This window comes from Anticarsia gemmatalis, chromosome 21 (assembly GCF_050436995.1).
Source record: "Anticarsia gemmatalis isolate Benzon Research Colony breed Stoneville strain chromosome 21, ilAntGemm2 primary, whole genome shotgun sequence".
NCBI lineage: Eukaryota > Metazoa > Arthropoda > Insecta > Lepidoptera > Erebidae > Anticarsia > Anticarsia gemmatalis.
Window position 1 is genome coordinate 10,766,765 of NC_134765.1, and position 20,799 is coordinate 10,787,563.

At 35.1% G+C, this 20,799-nt stretch overlaps 1 protein-coding gene across 8 annotated transcripts in view; it reads right to left on the reverse strand.

The window, feature by feature from the left end:
* Dys (Dystrophin) overlaps positions 1-20,799 on the reverse strand; it is a 595,099-nt gene that overhangs the window by 6,240 nt on the left and 568,060 nt on the right. For all 8 annotated transcript variants that reach the window (XM_076128368.1, XM_076128365.1, XM_076128371.1 and 5 more), the window contains 10 exons: positions 5,063-5,322; positions 4,436-4,594; positions 3,988-4,124; positions 3,493-3,611; positions 3,000-3,169; positions 2,651-2,732; positions 2,392-2,527; positions 1,842-2,064; positions 968-1,079; positions 319-439 (listed from right to left, as the gene is read on the reverse strand). In XM_076128368.1, coding sequence (XP_075984483.1) covers positions 319-439; positions 968-1,079; positions 1,842-2,064; positions 2,392-2,527; positions 2,651-2,732; positions 3,000-3,169; positions 3,493-3,611; positions 3,988-4,124; positions 4,436-4,594; positions 5,063-5,322 — 1,519 coding nt within the window. The remainder of the gene's footprint in view (positions 1-318; positions 440-967; positions 1,080-1,841; positions 2,065-2,391; positions 2,528-2,650; positions 2,733-2,999; positions 3,170-3,492; positions 3,612-3,987; positions 4,125-4,435; positions 4,595-5,062; positions 5,323-20,799) is intronic.

Consider the following 20,799-nt stretch of genomic DNA (forward strand, 5'->3'; position numbering starts at 1 on the left):
GAGTAGGCAGGGGTACCATTTACAATGTTTGTCCTATGTATTAAGGACGAGCCTATTGCCATGTACCTGGTGCAACTATTGAGAAAAGTAAGTAATGACAATAATAAGAAATGCCAACAGCACTTTCTCGTCCTAAGAATCGAACCCAGGAACGCGAGTTCAGCAGTATACACTACCGACCTGCCACAGATGAAGCCAATTTGTGTAGAAGTAGCTCTAAATATGTGATATTTACTTATCTGTCCACTGCATAGTAATATGATTGTAAGCAAAAGGACCGATTATTTATCGTTGGATGTAAAGTGAATCATAGTATACCTTCAAGCACAGTCTGTACAGGTAGATATCCAACTCGCGGATGTTTCTTGAAGTATCTCGCCGACTTGAACTTGTTGCGTAACGCGCGAGTGAAGTCACGCACGTCTTCCCCTGATGTCGTCTGAAATATACAATACAAATATATGTCAATACAGGAATAAAACGTTTTTAATAATGAGTCATTGTTTTTCTTAGTCAACTCCAGCTCTAAGAATAGCTCTTGTGTCCAGGGAACTTTTACAAACAACGGATACCAAGTTTAACGAGACCCGAAACAACTATTTGTGGGTCACACAAATAATTGTTCCGTGTGGGAATCGAACCCACGACATCTCGGCGCAATGGTAGCGGTATGGCGATCTTAACCACTGCGCCACGGAGGCTGGCAGTCAGTTATAATTCTTTAACGCTTTTGATAGAAAAGTAAAAGGTTCAAATCATAATAAAACATCAGTTTAAATGTTTGTGCTTCCTAAAGCATGTCCCTTTTTGTACATTTTATACATTTGAACGTAAATCTATAAATTAGAAGAGCTGTTCATACCAAAGAAAACACTATTTTACTTTAGTAGTCGAATAAATACTCATAAAATTGGCAAGAAAACTCGTTTTACACACATAAAACAGTACTATAGCAGTGAAAACTTACGGCAGTGCAATATTCCTGCATGGGATGTGTCAACTTGTGGTTCTTGGCCTTGCGTCCGTTGAAGAAACACTTCTGACACATGTCGAAGTTGAAACATTTCAGGCAACGGTATCTGAAAGTTAAAAATATAAAATTATAATTAAGGTTCAGGGGTAAGCTATGTGAAATTATGGAATGAGTGAATGAGTGAGTGAATGAGTGAGTGAATGAGTGAGTGAATGAGTGAGTGAATGAGTGAGTGAATGAGTGAGTGAATGAGTGAGTGAATGAGTGAGTGAATGAGTGAGTGAATGAGTGAGTGAATGAGTGAGTGAATGAGTGAGTGAATGAGTGAGTGAATGAGTGAACGAATGAGTGAGTGAATGAGTGAGCGAATGAGTGAGTGAATGAATGAGTGAATGATTGAATAAAAGATTTAATGAAATAGCGAATGATGTAATGAATGAGTGAATGATTTAATGAATGTGTGAGTGAATGATTTAATGAATGAGTGACGAATAAATGAGAATTTAAGAAGATGAGGGTTCGAGTGATTGATTGAGTGAGTGAATGAGTGGGTAAATGAGTGAGTGAGTGAGTGAATGAGTGAACGAGTGAGTGAATGAGTGAACGAGTGAGTGAATGAGTGAACGTTTGATTGAACGAGTGAGTGAATGAGTGAACGAGTGAATGAGTGACGACTGTGTGAGTGAAAGAATAAGTGAACGAGTGAGTGAATGAGTGAGTTATGAATGAATGAGTGAATGAGTGAGTTATGAATGAATGAGTGAATGAGTGACGACTGTGTGAGTGAATGGGATTAAAGACGAGTTCGAATGAATGAATGAATGTGTGAGTGAATGTATAAATGCAATTGATTAGCATGTTTTCCTACCTGAACCCAATGATAGGGTACTCCTTGCAGATGTTGCACTTGGCCTGATGCTTGGCGGTCTCTGCGGCGGCGAGGCGGTGCAGCACCGGCAGCCACACCATGGACTGCGGCTCCTTCTGCAGCCACTGGAGGAAGTGGAACGCCTCGATGTACTGCAGCTGACCGTCCGCGTCGCGCTCCAGGGTCTTCTCTTTAACTGGCTCTTCTTTTTCCTTTTCTTTATCTGTGATGAAAATGTGTTTAAGTTTGTTGAATTATATTACAAGTTGGAGACGAATTGTATGTTGTGTTAATATCGTGTATGATATTTTTTTTATAATTTTTTACCTAAAAGTTAGGTACATTATATTACTTTTAGTATGTAGCTAGTTGTCATTCTTTAAGCCAACAGACTAGATTTTTATTGGTTTCATTCCAGTTAGAGCCATTTGTTGGATCTGCAGTATTTTTTTCAAGATTTCGTCTTGTACAAAAGCCTTTCTTGGATAGAATTTAATTAACCTTGCGTTAAATGCTACCAATTAATCTACAATTTGATAGTATTACTCACCAACTTTCCTATCAAGAGTGCCTCCCTTGTTTCCTCCTTCTTTGGTAGCAGCAGACGCCTGCTCGAAGCAGCTCCTCACAGAGGGTTCAATGTTGGACCCTCCGAATGCAGCCACTTCACCTAGTTGTCGAGGTACCTAGGAAATAAAACATTTAGGAAATGTTACCTTTGATACTGGACTTTCAACTACTTACATTAAAATTTCTTTAGTTTTTAGGTATTTAATTGTTGGTTATGTGAAAAGTAGAGTATAACTTACTTGTATACAATCGTGCAGTAATAATCCAAGTTTTCTTTGGTCAGCTCTACATGACGGGTCGGCTATCAATCGGAATAGATATCTGAAAAAGAACATTTTCGTTATAGACTTGATGTATCTTACATAAGAATATAATAAGTGTTTACTATGTAACTAACTACAAATACCTCAAACCTTATGTACTCAGAGGACTACAACGAAAAAGAGGGATTTAAACTCTCCAGCATATTTTGCTCCGAAAAATGTAGATCATTAAGTTTTCTCTTTAAATTTTGGTCGTACTGTACTCAAAGCCTTTTATCTATTTTCAATTGCAGAGAACATATTAGGACGTATAGTATTTGCTTACCTATACTTTTCTTCAAGATGTCCCTTGCACAGCAGCACGAGGCCGACCTTGAAGCTCAGCACCCTGATCTGGCCGGTCCTTTGGCTGTCGTACACGTTCAGCAACCAGTTGATCGACAGATCCAGGCAGAGTGGCACGTTGACTAGGCTTGGGTTTTCTGCTGCGATCACCTGACAAACGAAGATTCATATTTTATTAACGAAAACAAAGTAATTAGTTAAACTAACGGCAAGCAGATTTGCTCAAAATATGAATAGACGTAAATGTTACATGTGCTGTACAGTTATAGCCCGTTTGTTCAAAATTTAGTATGGAGATTACAAAACTCCTGAGCCAAATAACATGCGAGCCGAACCGCGCGGAAGAAAAATACATATTTATGTATGAAGGTCCAATTTGTTTTCACTGATAACGATTGACGACGTACCAAGTAGTGCTTGGGAGTCCTAATCCTAGACGAAAGCAGGTGCAAGTCACTTGTTGTTATACATACCTCATAAAGAGAAGTGAGCACGGTAATCATATCAGGTATATCGATGAGACGGTCGTTCTGTGCGCGAAGACCATGAGAGTCGAACGCTTCGAGAGCAGCAGGCAATTGTAGCATGTGCACTGAAATAAGAAGATATTATTTAGAAAACCTTATACAAAATACATTGCATAATAGTCACCTATCATCATTGTCATTGCTCTGATTATATCTATTTCAAATGATTGAAACGACGTTAATATTTCAAAATGTTCTGATTTACTTAAAGGTCAAAATTTAAGCAAAACTTAATTATTGGCTTTGCGGTAGTTTCTCATCGCAGAACTTCAGGTTAAACCCACCTCAGACTTGAGTGATTTATACCTACTACGTAAATAATGCCGGAAATTCAAAATTAGATAAACTAAAAATCATTACTTCTCAATTTACTACTTTTGTATGTATGTAACTACATTACTCCTAATAGCTTGACAACGAGAACATATTTTTTCTACTTACTGCACAATGCCTTCTGTACTGTTCTTAATTTCAGTGCTGTTCTGTATGCCGAGAATCGAACCTCGTTCAAATCGGCCAGTGAGTTCATCAGGTCGATCATCTTCGGGTGATCCCAGTGGGTCGTTTCCAATTCATGGCTGAGGAAAAAACAAAACTATAAGTTTTACACATAAAAACATTATGACACTGACACTTACGACTTTTTCTATGAAGTTTTTTTCTATTAAGTCTCTCGTGTACCCTTAAGCTGTTCATCTAATTGTGAATTAAAGACATTTCATATAGAGAATGGACTAGGTACTACAAAAAAAGTCTTAGTTTTCATTTTTAAAGTCCTTTTCACTGTCGTTATATGGCGTTTCTCATATCCGTTCTTAAAAGCGTAAGATCTACTGCAGAAACATATTTTTAGTAAAAGGTGAAGGAAGTAAGAGCAAAGTTAACTTACTTGATATAATAAGGTACATTAGCGGGTGTGACGGCTCTCTCCCAGGGTGTCTCCACGGAGCCGGCGAGGAAGCCCTGGGCGGCACCAGCCCCACCGTCCCTGGCGACACCAGCTAGCTGCCTCACTCGCTCCTCGCCGCCGGAGACCAGGCCTGATACCCTGAGAATGAAGAAGGTGGTTAAAAAATTGCATAAGTAATTTTCGCAAGTTTGTGTGTGTTTAAAATCGGTGTTGAATTGAATGACTGCTAGCTGACTATCAAAAGTAAAAAAAAAAATAACAAAGTCATTGCTGAGCGTTCCCGTAGATAATAATGGCTGGTACAATATATTTTAGGTTGAGGGTAGTTCAAACAAATACAAAAATCGATCTTTTAATTACAATATCTTTGAAAGATTTTTAGATGAAAACCAAGTTAGATAAGTGGAATATATTTTGGGTTTAATAATTTTCACCTTTGAAAAAAACCCACAAAGTGTATACTATATTAAATGGCTTGTCATTGGATTCTGTTGAAAAATTTAATAAATAGTTAAATGCCAAAAATTTGATCAGTGTACCCAGAAAGCGTTTTTAAGCATTACAATTTCCATTTTTTACCAAATCAACAAGCATGAAAGTACATACCTCGTATTCAAATCATCAAGTCTAGCCAACAAATGATCGGGCAGCTGTATCTTATCTCTCGCGAGCTGCTGTGCTTGAGCATGAAGCTCATCAGCCAGTCGTCTGAGGGGGGGGAGCTGGGCTCGCGCGCGGGACACCGCGTCGAGCTGTGCGCGGGCATCGCGCGCGTCGCCGGGCCCGCGCCACGACGAGCGAGCTGCCTCCGCGGCTTGCACGCGCCCGGCCAGCTCATCGAGGGACGATGTGAATGTACGGACGCGCTGGAAACAAATATTATATGTTAGTTCACTATTGTGGGTTTGCCGGACGCAGCAAGCGACCAAGGAGACTGGAAGTTTAGGGGAGAGGCCTTTGCTCAGCAGTGGGACACGCTAAATAAAAGTATAAAAATTAACTGGGGGCGAGACTATTGCGATTTAACCACCGATCACGTTACTGCAAGTTACTAAATAATCTCCGAATATAATAATATGTATAAGATATTAAATTTGATATTATAAAAAATACTGTAAAAGGCGGATAAGTCTTACTCAATATGAAAGCATAAATGACGTATAATGACGGTATAATATGACACAACACGTTTTAAAATATACTGATATTCCAACAAATAGAGGGTAATCATTGTAAATGATCTATTACCAAAATATACGGGTAAAAATATAACATATTTTCAAGTGCGTGATATCGTGATAAACCTATATTATTCACACTTTACAAAAATCTCCGATAAGTATGTCGGCTATTCTTCTTCTCTTATCTCACCTATTCAAACATCACTCAAGGTATATAAGAGTCTAGACCAGTGTTTATATTAGACCGGTCTTTAGGCAGACTGACAGTGACCTCACAAGGACGGGTTGTAAGTGTGACCTTGCCACGCGGCTTATGTTACCGCATAGGATGCTAACCACACTGTTATCTGTGTAGAGAACAAGCTTACAAGTAGCAATCTACGATAGATAGATAGATGGACATTAGACATTTTGTTCAAAATAAAAACTATATCATTTCTTTTCTTACTTTTTGCCTTTAAAATATTCAAGGATTTTATGATCTTTTGAGTGTTTTTGTTATGTTTAATGTTAAATTTGAGCTGAAAAATCAAGAAGTATTAATATAAAAGTATTAATTTATATTTTTTAAGCATTGATTTTCTGTAATTTGTAGAAAGTTTTGTCTCTTAACAAAATTAGGTGACTAAGGTATATAAAAAGTCTTTTTATTTAATAAACATAGATTCGAAATATCCATTTCCAAAGAAATAATTGACTATAAAAAATGTAAATGAATTTAAAAGAAAAAGTAACAATATTTCAATGCCAAACTCGCAATTTAGCTATACGTAAGCTTGTTCTCTGATCGACATGTTCGTTCGTCTGATACGTTATAACCGCAGGAATGACCGCGGCTTCCCGACGTCACACGAGCAAGTGGAATGTGAAGACACCAGTGTACATTACACTTGCTCTAATAAATATATCAGCGGTCTTGTATGACATTATATGAAGGAGAAAATATTGTAGTGATCGTCTTATTGAGGGTTCTTTGGACTTTACCTATTTAGGTAAACGGTAGTAAGGAATGATTCATGTAATTATGTATGTAGTAAATACATACATTCACAATATCACGCCTTTTTGCCAAAGGGGTAAGCAGTGACCCGAGATCATCATTCAGTGCGATCCTTACTAACTTCCATTGCTTCATACATATCTTGTTATAAAAGACTGCAGTTTCGGAGTTCAACGATAACGATACCAAACATTAAGCGATAACCTATTACGAATTTTACAGCTTTCAGTTTAGATTCTGTATAGATACTATTTTTTAAAAAGAAAAAGGGTTAATAACATCAAAATTAGACATAAAACATTAAAATATTTTTTTAAAATTAACAGTATAAAATATAACTTCTGAATTTTGATACTAATTTAAATAACAACCTTCATCAAAGCAGAACACCACAACACAGCTCAAAATCTACACTTACAAAAACACTCAACAATTCGATTCCTCCCAATATTTTTCGTGTATAAATCACACTGTGATCTACGGAGCATGTTACATAAGTCGTACATAGCTGTGTCAGCGAGTATATAATGGCGTGACTCCTGACTCCCGGTGGTGAAGGATTCCCGCATTGACGCGAGTATGTCGTTAGGAGAAATGCTGTGATAGCTGTAAGATATTGTGTACGGAATATTTTCCATTGTTGTTTGAAGATTTTTGAAATAAACAACATTTTGGTTTCAGGAACTGTATTTTTCGTAGGACCGAAAGAACTAAATTGTTTTGTTTAAAAGATCAAACATTTGGATTTTTAATTTATGAAAATTGTACTTACATAAAGTTCAGTTAGCTTGTAATAATTAAGTATCTTTATTCATATAGATTATAATCTTCTTTTTTTTATTTCTTCGCCTTTCCCCAAAGCGACGAATTTTGATTTTTAGTTGAGCAACATTGTATTATATGTTACGATTTACACAATATCTACAAATATTGTACTGCAGACACAAATCAGTCAGATATGCACTATATGTTTGAGATATTGCGTTTACATATATGTAAACCACACATACATAATAATAGGCCTGTAATACCTGAAGGTATTACAAGGTATGAAATACCACCAAGTTTCGCCATTATCAATCTTAGTCCCATGTGTCATAACAAATAGCTCTACAACCCTACATTTTACAAGAGTCCAAATGAAAAACAAAGCGTCAACGACAAAGCGAGTGATAAGTACTTAATGATCACTTAACACAAAGACGATTGCGTTGATAGAGTAATTGCAGAGATGTTAACTTAACTAACTGCCGGACAATAGGGGACGGATAGTTAACTGTCCGGTTAATTGTTACTTGCTACGAAAACGTCTGTACAAGATATAGGATCGAATTATTTAGTATTTTTTATAGTAGATTAGTTGATCCGCCAAACGTTTGCAAATTTAAAAAAAATATGGGGTATGAAAAATAGATGTTGGCCGATTCTCAGACCTACTCAATATGCTTACAAAATTTCATGAGAATCGGTCAAGCCGTTGCGGAGGAGTACTGTAACTAATATTGTGACATGGAAATTATGTGGCAATTCAAGATTATATTTCATTAAAAAAAATGCCTTAGGTCCTCTGTATTTCTGAAAGTCTAAACATTCAGAAATTATTTACTAAGTAATGAATAGATATATTTGCATTTGACAGCATCAGTAAAAAATAGGATATAATCCACTACGGAAGCCGACAAGCCGGTCGTGGTTTCACTGGTTGCTTAAAAAGGTTCTATTTTTAAATTAAGTGCTAGAATTGAATTTTGTATTTAACTTCAAACTGTACAAAATAACTACGACCAAACTTCGATGTCGACTATACTTATTTCAAAACAACACACAACCCTAAACCATTTCACATGTTAAAGGGTAGAAGGGTGATTGACACACATAATAGAATCTACATACTTATTATACTTATGTGCCTTTTAAAACGTATTCGCACCCTTTACGAAGGGCTCCGTCACCCTGGGGCGCTTTAAATGGGCACATTTTGAGATTTCCTTTTAAAATCTTCAAATGGCTATCTTTGAATGTGTAAAAGTAATAAATAAAGAATTCGAATGGATTACAACCTTTTTTCGAATAAGAGTTTTTAAGGGACGTATCGCGAGTCTATTCCTGAACGATCCGCTTATAAAAGATCGTTACCGGTAGCAAAAATGATAAAATGTAAGAAATGGCGTTAGTTTTGAGCTACATTTTGTTGTAACAGTAAATTGGTTACAGTGGCAGAAAGGTAGAAAATACTTCTAAAAAGTTTCTCTTCAGAAAACCTTAAACACAGACAGACAGACATTGTGGAGTCGATCCTCGAGGACCATTTTAACTACAATTATTCACTGAATCAACGAGAGTCTCGTATTTTAATATAAATATGAATGGGGAGCTTGCATGATTTCAAGCCACAGCCAAATGTTTTTGTAGTCTGAGGTACAAAATTCAAAATTTAATTTTAGCAGTTCATTCCTATAAAGCCTAACTTCAAACACCAAACAAGAAAAGTAATACCTAAACATAAAAACAGCTACATAATCCAAATTCTTATTAACAAACTCAAGAAACGCGAGAAATAAGAAAAAATATCAAAAAAACAAGTGAATCGTTCCCCTGTTCATCGCTCTGACGAGATTTAGCCGGATAACCGGGCCTATCCCGGTCGTATCGGACCATCATACCCGGGTTAGATCACCGGGTAGATAGGAGCCCGCATTTAGCCGGGTATAAGGTTGTGTTTTGTTTTGTTATAACAAGTTTTTGTGAACAAAAGTAAATTTGTAATGAGGGAAATAATTATTTTCTTGGATTGTGTTAGCCTCGGTAAGTCTCGTTCTTTGTTTGTTAATTTTGTATAAGTATTTTGCTCAATTGTTTTATTACATTTTTTCGCGATGGATTAACTTTTGGGATAATAAATAAGGTCTATTTTGGCTACATTTATACATTTATTCGTTTAAATTTGATGTTTGTCTGCCAATTATGAATTATTTTATGCAATTTCCAGGTATCATATTTTAAAATCACTCAGCACTTCAATATTTCGGGGGTAAATTACAATAAACTTGTCAAGCATATTATGGATTCCTCCGTTTAGTCGAAGTATGATATGATATTATGATGACAAAATATAATTGTAAAGGACATACAATTGTAAAGGACTCCACTTTTAAAATAGTTTAAAGGAAAATAGCAACAAAATTTACATAAAATTAAATACAATCAAAAAACATTCTATAAATATCTCAATTTTTTTACCAACTACACCATATTTCTTTCTATTTCCCCCAAATATCTCTATTAAATAAGCTCTAAACCTATACCAGTAGGAGCAGTGATAGCGAAACGGCGCAAATTTCACGAAAATATATTTGGTCGGGTCCACAGGGGGTAGCGTCTGGCGATGCGACTTAAGATAACGGACCATGGTTTGTTTTACGTCTCTGCTTATCTCAAGATACACAAAAAACACTCTACGTCCCTCTACGTTATACTTTATGACGCTCTCGTGTATTTTTTTACACTTTTCGACGGTATTTTTGACTTTTTTCGGGGGTAAATATTTTGTGTGCAAATAAAAACACTTTTTTGACATCAACCGTGTTTGAAATAATTGTAGAGTTTCTCTCTAATGTGACGCAAGCGAAGTTGTAGTTAGGTTTTCTTAGTATTTAGCCTATATTAGTATCCCTATGCTGGACAAGACTGTTAGACTTTCAGACCTCTCGTTCGCTTGCTTTCTGCGGCTTTATTATGTAGTTATTTAGATATGATAAAACCGTTTATTCTCCAAAACCCCATGAACGTTTATGAGCAATTAGAAATAACTTTATTTCTGAGTACATTACTAAATATCGATCAGATTGACAACACACAGTAACTTTCTATTAAAATCAGATCACACAAAATTGTCTCAAGAAAAACTTGAACCCAGTGCAATGCAGTCAAAATGACTACGATTGTTTTTTGTTTCCAATCAGTCTGATATTAATCGAAATGGGTCTGTCGATTGATTATTATTATCAAAGAGATCGAAACTAATTAGTTTTCAACTCCCGCGCAACTATCACTTGTCACTCTTGTCAAGTGTGGCCAGTACAAATAACTGTTTATTATAATTTGTAAGTAGTATTGCAACATTGACGGCCGCGCCCGGGATTATTTTATCAATGCGTAAGTAGGTTAGTTTGCGTAATAGAGTAATGGATATTACAGTGTTATGGTATGGAATTTGACCTGGCCTATGGGACAATAGGTAGGAAACAAAAATTATTGAAAAGGACTATTTTGCTTTTAAAAAGTTATTCAGATTTATTTTAAAATTCTGCAAGATACCTATAGATATGTCGTTTTTTTTTCAGGACTTTTTCAGCCATTCTTTTTAGTTCATGGTTTTGTCAGAACAGCGAATCGAACGTTAGATTCGATAGGTAGTGGCATTAGTAATTCCCGAAATATGGAAGCAGTCTTTAATCGTACTTATTGTTATAGCAAATTTTAATAAATTAGGAAATTTACGGCCAAAACAGTATGGTTATCTTTGTAAAGTATGTAGCGATCCCTATTCAATTCCTAACCAGACCCCAAAAACAAATCTATTTTTACTAGCGGAAGTCAAAACAGTCAAATCTTTATAGGTTACAAGGTCACCGCACACAGCGCTTGGAGTAACGAGTGATTCATAGCGTAGTGTGCGCTGTTCATTATCAGATGTCGGGGGTCATTGAACTGTGCTGTGATTTATAATGAGGAGATATTTGTGGTGATTTAGAAAAAGGGTGGTTTTGAAGAAATTGGCTGGCGTTTTTGTTTTTTGTTTAGCTTTGTAGAGATTATATGACACGGGTCTTTACCACTGGCCCCGTCTGTCCCATAATAGGACAACTTAGGTACGCTATTTTTTGTCTTAGTCATCCCACCATTGGACAACTCAATGAGACTAGTGGGGTAGACGTAAGTTTTTAGAAACTTTAATGTGATTTAGAGATTGATATTTTTATTTAATTTGCAAACAACCAAGATTACTAACTTTAAACCTGTGTAATGGCTTAAAAACATACAAAAATAATAGACATAAAATACAAACAAACCCTAGGACACGTTTTTATAAAAAAAATCGCATGGGAATGGAACCCTTCCATATTAATCGCAACTCAAGAAACATGTATTGTATGTCCTTTAATGATGTCTTTACGTTAAATTAACAATTGTACCAAAGCCATACTAAGTACAAGTTTGACATAGATTTGTATATCACAGTAATATATATGTATACAAACATACATACTAACTAATAACTGGGTAAGGCAACACGGAAACCATAGATAACGTTTATCGGGAAGCAATAACCTCAATCTGTTTGTATCTGTGTACACAATACATAGTAATACATAGTTGTGTATTGCACCTGTGTATTTGTGTATTGCTTATAATTGAATGTTTGTTGATTATTATATTAATATTATTATTAACTGTTGCGCGGTCGGTTGTATATTCAACTGTTGATCATGAGGGTTCGATTCCCGAGTCGAGCAAAGTACTTGGTCTTTTCTAATTTATATTAATTTCTTGAAAATTATAAAAAGTAGATAAGTCACCGGGTAAACAAATAATTTATTTTTTACATCGCACTATTAAAAGCTCAGAAAATTCGTTCAGATGATTTTGAGCACAGCAAGGGAACGTTATTTTTACTCGACTGCGCGATGCAAAGAAGGGTAATGTGTTTATAAATCTATGTATTATTATATGTAGTGATATAGTTCATAACAATATGCAAAATGATCAAAATACACCATTGGAAAACCTCTTATATGTATACCTCTGTATATAACTAACTATATACCAAAGATTGCAAATTCCACATTGAAAACATCACTCACAAGACTAATCCATACAAAGCCATCAAACCAATCAGGTTAATCCATTCAATTTCCATACAAAATCAGTCAGAACTAGCTCTATGTATGGCGAGTAACGGTGTAGCAGGTTCGGTTCTCGGGCCGTCAAGTTTGAAGGATAAGGCTGGTTATGAGCAGGTGATAGACACATTCTTAGTAATAAATATTTCATCAGAAACTAGATTTAGAACTGTAAATAGAGTATTTTAACAATTTTTTGTGACATACCAATTCGAGTTTTGAGTAACAATTTTGTTATTCAACCAGGATTATTCACTTAAAAAAATAAATAAAAACAGGTTCAAAGTGTACATTTATTTGTTCTTCATTTACGTCACAACGGCTGAACCGATTTGGATTAAAGACAGTGTGATAGATTATACCTTTGGGAAGAACTAAGGGTACTTTTGGACAAAATTTGAAAAACATGCACGTAATGAAAATAAATCTCAAAAACATAAAGACTACTAATGAAATGTTCAAGTAACAGTGACCTACAATACTTAATAGAATAGACCACTGGTCTTTAACAAATGAAAGTACAAAAATACCACAAAAACGTAAACAAACAATTTAGAAATCGTATAAAATAAGTAAAGTGTAGTTAATAAGAGAAACATATCACGGCCGGGAATCGAACGCGCGCCAACTGGTTGACTCACTAATTGGCATACGTCCAGTTTTCCCTCGCGCTAGTGATGGGAAGTGCCTGACAATTGCTTTTATTGTCAACTGGCAAGCTTATTTTAGAAGACCGTTCTGCCTTTTCAGGTATTTATTTTTAAGGCAGTATACAGTTTGCAAGTTTGAGGAGCTCGTGGCTTAGTTAACAACAGCCGCGCGGATCGATCTCTGAGGTTAAGCTACGCTTGTCGAGGTTGTTCTGTGGATGGGTGATCATCTTATACATATATATCGAGTTGTTCCGTGTTTCGTAAGGCACGGCAAAGACTACTTCTTACAAAAGTTCCCTTAAGTGCTTGAAATAGGGGTTGAAATTTTATACACGGGTGAAGTTGCGCGGTTCTACTGAAAATGTGTACGGTTGAAAACAATTGAGAATATAATTTAGCCATGATTTTTACGCTAGCAAGAAGTGATACTTGAGAGGTACAAACATTCTCATCCCACGCAACTGTCTGAGGGTTCGAACCTAAGACAACAACCTAATGCCTTTCCGAAGTTGTGTGAATTAGAAATCATCACTTGTTTAAAGTGAAGGAAAATATCTTTAAAGAGATGTTAAAAGTGAGAGGTTTAAAATAGTTTTTGAAGGAGTGCAGTCTTGGCCATGGTGATGGCCAAAAGACCTGAACTGATATAGTGAGTTCAATAGTCGGTAATTAATTGCAACTCCTTCACTCACCAATGTTATTTTATACTCACGCAGAAATTGTAATAAAGGACTAGTTTGCTATTAAAAAAGGTAAGAATTTCTTGCCAGCTTTTCTCATCAATTTATTCCAAACTGGCATTTAATTCAGTATCAGTCATTGATAAATGGCTAAACGATTTGACGGCCTCCGTGGCGCAGTGGTTAAGGTGGTCGCCACGCCACTACCATTGCGTCGGAAGGTCGTGGGTTCGATTCCCACACGGAACAACTATTTGTGCGATCCACAAATAGTTTGTTTTGGGTCTGGTTATACTTTGTGGCCGTTGTTTGCATGTTTGCAAAAAGACCCTGCGACACAAGAGCAGTTATTAGTCGTCTTTAAAAAAAAACGATTGAATTTAAAGGGGTGCTTTTTAGAAATGCTCTATTAAATAAATTGTCCATGTATTGCTATGTACAATGTCCCCACACTAAGTACAGTGGGTGTACCAGTCTAGTAAGAGTATCGTAGGCGGCACGTTAACCTGTTATGTTACGCTGTTACGGGGTAAGCAGACTAGCACTAACTGGTTAAATAACATTATTTGTACAACATTTGTTTGGAAATCGTTTGTAACAGTCACTTGGAAAGATAGATGGAGTATATTGTGTATTTGTAATAATTGCTAGTACTTTAAATTAGTTTCTTTTACAATTTTGCGATGTAGAATCTTCTTCCTATTGGTCTTAGCGTAATGTTAGATAGAAGGGAATCGAACATGAGACCTCGTGAATGATTCTATCACCCAGTTAATTACTCGACTATCGATACGCATACTGTTTGTATAAAACAAAAAAAAAAATGCCTTCATTGAGAATCGAACCTTATCAACATCATTTCAATACACAAACATATTCCTTCCAGACAATCGAATCAGAACTATCATAAAACTAATTTCCACTTATACTAATCGTGCCACCCGGCTTCGGTTACTATTTACAGACCACTAAATACACCCTATAAGGAGAATGACTAACTTTAGTGTCTGTGTGTAGTAATTTGATACTGACTTGTTTGACACCCACGGGACTAAATAGAATCTATTTCTATCTATACTAATATTATCTATACTAATAGTTTGTTTGTTTGTTTGTTTGTTTGTTTGAACGCGCTAATCTCAGGATCTCCTGGTCCGATTTGAAAAAATCTTTCAATGTTAGATAGACCAGTTACCGAGGAAGGTTATAGGCTATATAACATCACGCTACGGCCATTAGGAGCAGAGTAACAACGAAAGATGTTACAAAAACGGGGAAAATTATGTCCCTGCATTCTCTCTTATGTGACGCAAGCGAAGTTGCGCGGGTCAGCTAGTCCATTATATACGGCAAAGTCCGTCTGTCTGTCTGTTTTACACGGTTTAATGATATTGATCAGATTAATGATAAAAAACGGCTACTGTTTCTTAATATTTTGAGCAAAAAATACTGATCGAATTTTGATAAAACTTTTTTGAAGCAGCAACAAAGCCAGGGTTGACTAGTTTGTCACAAAAAGTAATTTTTTTGTAAGTCTTAAAACTAAAAAAAAACCTTAACCCTCTTATTGCGAAAATATTGTCAACAAAAAGATAATCCAATCGAAATGTAATACAACAACACATTTCACAACCGGGGAATCCTTGAGCTTTCGTAAAGCTTGCAAAATATACCAAAAAAGGATAAAAAAATAAAATCTTTGCATACCCATTTATCTTGAACATCTTGAAGTCAAAGAATCTGTGTTTTTGAGGTCACAGCACACAAACAAACCATAACGTGAACAAAGGTGACTCAGTATTACCATATGGCGACATCACCCTTCAATACAATTTCAACTTTACAACCCAAAAATAGGGTTCAAATTTGCTAGTGTAGTTCTTAATAGGAATCCTTATAGGGCATTTCTAAGATAACTAAAAATAGACGTAACTGTCCTCCTTTTGATAGGAATGTGGATCTTAATTAGTTAGCGTTAAAGTATATATTTGATTGATGTATGTATGGTTCGTTTTGTTGGGAGAGGATGACTAAGAGAGGTTTTTTTTTATTGATACTTAAGTTTGTTTTAGGATGTAGTTACTAGCTTCTGTTCGCGACTGTCTTCTAGGAAATATTCTATGGGTTATAATGTAAATTATGTGTTAATTTATATTTAAAACTATATGTATTATGTACCATAAGTATGTGTCAAGTTTCATTGAATTCTATTCAGTAGTTTTTAACCGACTTCAAAAAAGGAGGAGGTTCGCAATTCAACTGCGTTTTTTGGTTGAAAGAGTTACAAAGAATTTTTATTGTTGATTTTTGCTTTAGTAATAGTAGGAGTATGGTATTCTGTGGTGTTTTTTTCATTAAAGGGTTCGTATAGATTTTTTATATTTCTGCTGATTGCAGATCTTTTCGTAAAAGGGAAACAACCTTTTGCTATTTAACATAACAACAATATCAAACTCTGAATTCCTACTGCGAATTTATTCACAACAAAAAATTTACCGATTTGGGAATCAAACCTGTTTTGTCTACAGTACAAGCCTCTTTCAATCGGACTTTGGAAAAAAATAATTTATAATTGTATTATCACTTATTTGTATATTTTCTATTCGACAAAATTGTTTTATTATGCTAATAGATTCAAAGCTATAGTACCAAAGAAAGTCTAGACCGTGGGTGTGTCCTAACTATGAAAGACAGACAGACAATTGAATTGTCCATCACAATAAGCATTAAGTACGCCCTTTATTTAATGATCGCGTTTGCATCAAAAAACGAATGCTAATTCTGCAATCATAAATGATTTAGCAATTTCATGGTTGGGGACACACAGACTGACTGACAGCTTTCTTGGTCATGTTTTTAAGAGCTTTACTTGGCAACAGAAAAATGTTTATTTTTAAAATTCTTATATGTGACTAGCTGACCCGCGCAACTTTGCTTGCGTCACATAAGAGAGAATGGGTCATATTTATCCCCGTTTTTGTAACATTTTTTATTAGTACTCTGCTTCTGTTTGGCATAGCGTGATGACATGTCATATAACCCATAGCCTTCCTCAATAAAATATTTTTTCAATTTGCACCAGTAGTTCCTGAGGTTAGCGTGTTCAAAAAAACAAACAAACAAACTCTTCAGCTTTATAATATTAGTATAGATTGAGAGTCCTAGATCCGACTCCCAATTTAAATAAAATCAACCTTATATGATTGTTAATTAAATTTTATATTATAAGCACCCGCTAGCAAACTTTCAGCTTTTTTTTTGAAGTCTGGGGTTCAAAAGCTCTTACACTATCTATTTAGTCCTATTTTAAAAGCATTATACACGTTATATTTCAAACAAGATACTTCAATAACTGGTACATAGTCTAGTTAATAACACAGTCAGGTACTATTAATAAGTACTGTGTAACTGCGACTGTCGATTGCGAACTAAGATTACTGCCGCCCCCGCGGGCGAGCCGGGTGGCGCCATGATAACGGTTTATTAAAGAAATATTTATTCTGTTTTGAATTTTTTTAAAAAGAGTTTTTAGGTGATAAGAGTTAATATTATATGATATATGAATAATATATGATTTATTGAGATATGCTTTAGCTTTAATGTATGTATGTTTGTAGCTACTAGTACGAAACAAGGCACTTCAATTTTCCTTACTTGGGCGAAGCAATCGGTGAATTAAGAACAATGAGCGACTGAAAATCTTTAAAAAGGTATTATAAATAGAATTTACTTAGTCACAATTTATATCAGACTCATTGCTGTGGAAGAGCTTGGCCTATATTTGACACTATCTAAGCAACGAAAAAGTTCCCATTGCATGTCATATACTCAATATTTGTAGACATAGCAGTCAATGAACTGCAAAAAGACTTAATATAACAAACAAATCATTTCGCAAATATTCAAATAAGTTATTACAACAGCTACACAAATCAACAATAGCAAATCAATCGAAACCATAAATTCAAATATCAACCGGCTTCAAATTAAACGCATTGAAATCCTAAACCGCACCCAATCAAGGCACTACAAACTAACTGAAGTTTAATCCTTCGTTTCATAACTGCCGTTAAACTTTGGTGCAGCCGGCCGGTACTTAATCTTTAGAACTAGTGCTGCCATCTATGATAGTTTATCTGCAATCTGGAGGTTATTGAGGTATTTCTGAGGAGTTGACTTTACCGTTGGCTAGATAAAGGCTTAGTTTGATTATAATAACACTTGAAGGGATTTTTCTCTCTTTTCTTCTATAATCTTTACAACCAATGTGCTTACTTGCTGCCAATATTCTTATTATCACATGCTAGTAGGTGCTCCCAGCATACGGTATGATCAGAAACTAATAAATAACCTAGCTTTATTCCTGCGCCTGACCCCTTACTGGTCGTGTCGGTTATCCGTCCCACCGGGTTATGAAAGTGAAGAATAGAGAGTGTACCTGTGTATAGTGCACACACTTGGACACTATAAACAAAGTCCTGCACAGATGGCCAGTTTCAATGAAACCGACCGCCGTAGCCGGATATCGGCAGGAGTACATTACATCTATACTAATATATAATATTATAAAGCTGTAGAGTTTGTTTGTTTGATTGTTTGTTTGAACGCGCTAAACTCAGGAACTACTGGTCCGATTTGAAAAATTATTTCAGTGTTACATAGCCCATTTATCAAGGAAGGCTATAGGCTAATAGGAGCAGAGCGAAAGTAAAAAAAATTACAAAAACGGGAAAAAAATTGACCTATTCTCTCAGTGACGCAAGCGAAGTTGCGCGGGTCAGCTAGTATTAGAATATAGAGCAAGGCGTAAGCAAGGAAGTACTTGTTAAAATCTGTGTGGTCTAGTCACATCCCATGTCGCAAGTTGGTAGCGGTATCTAAGAGATAGTATCCGGCGTATAACAATACAACGTGCTTCTTTTGTCACATAGCCAGTTTTATTCTCTAGGGGACTTTAATGAATTTACTGATTTATATTTGTATTGATAAAATCTAAATACAAATGGTAAAGTTAGTGTCGTAAACTAGCTAAGCAGAATAATATAATTGTATTTTGAGTCCTATCTAGTAATTAATTGCATTAATACCACGATACAGGCAATGCCTAGTGTGGCTATCATTGTTTTAAAGATATTGTAAACATGGACAGAAATTAACGTCCTATATCTTTTTTATCTTTTAGTTATAGGTCATGATACAATTTTATTTTATAAGACGAGTGGATACTAAGTTAATGAGTCTTGCTCCGTCTAGCCGAGCGTCTAAATTGATAAAGTTATTGACTTTGAAAACAAATTAGTCATTACGTCGTCATCTCAAGAAAAATTACCTTATATCGAAGATGACTACAGAGGCTACCCATCTTTAAACATTGTTTCCTCTCTTTGCTTATAGTTTAAGAGCATTTCTACAGTGTCATTAACCTGTATCAAATAACTTAAAATTTTTTGTCCTTATTTTTTCTAAATTAATTAATGTGTCCATTATAAAATAACGACAGGTCACTCAATCATGGTCTTAGAACACATAAATTAATAAACCGTATATTAATCTTACAATTACTATCTAACATTCACCAATAAATAATTAAGAACCAATCAAACTGTCAACTTGAAAATTATTATTAATGTTCTTGAATATAATTTGTTTATAATTAACTTATATTTTAAGATTGGCATGCAAATTTCTGACCTTAGTAGCGTCTATGTTATAGCAATAATTGTGTGTGTCAATACCTGTAACAAAGAAAAGTAAATTATTAGTATGATTAAGCAAAGTTACATACATGGGCAGAGGTGTATAGAGAGTTTCGTCATTTACATTTGGTCCCATGTAATAGGCGCCTGCCCGACCTGGAAATCAAATTCGTGACCTCTAGTCAGCAGTCGTATTCATTGCAAGCCCAGATTACAGTCATCTATATTTATTTTAATAAAGTTTTTTTTTTGTTACAAAATTTAGTTACGCTCCTATCGATATTTTATTAATTTCTTTTAACATAAATTATCAGAATCGTAAAACAACATAAAAACAATTTAACAGTTAAATACGTATACCGTGATTTTATGTTCTATTTTTAACTTAAGCAGAAACTCCTTATTCATACTTGTCTACGTTATTTCAGACATATAATTGAATGATCAAAAAACTAGCTGATAAAGACCCAAACCAGTTGTATTTTTTAATTCAGAAGCTCACGAACGCAAGTTTTACAAAGTAGTATTAAAACGTCCCAACAATGTGCTACCATTGATATTTATGTAAAGTAAAACTATTTAAAAATAAATATATTCTGTCCGTGTACTGAGTTGTGAGAACAGACGTATACGCCATCTTTCATTCTTGTGGATTGTTCATTCATTGTCATTCATTAATGAATTGAATGGCCATTGAATGATTTGTATGAATGTTTAGTATTGGAACTAGAATCAAAATTTTAATATTGTTGGTAAGTTAATCTTCTTTAACAACATTCCGCTGCTGAGTAATATATGTAAGTATGTATACATATGTTTCAAATAAAAGGGATTTTGGGAGGCAACATATTTAATACAAAAGTTGTCACTTAATTCTACTTAATTTACAAATTGACCATTAACTCCTAGCAAAAAATTTTCCGTGTGCAATTTCTGCTCGCGACACGGTAAAATAATACTGGCATGGTAACTCCATAAATAGTGACCCTCAATTTAAAGAAAATAATTGTCACGTAAGAATGTATTCTTGAGCAATATCTCAAAATCACATTACACAAAAACGTGTCAAAAACTAAACTCAACAAACTAACACACAAAAATAATCATCAACGATTAATCACTGCCTAATTAACACTCAAAAGCAACAAAATCCTTTCAACCCTCCGGCATTCCTGCAATCATCTGTCACAGCTGTCACAGCTGTCATCTTTAAAAAAAAGCTAAAAAAAC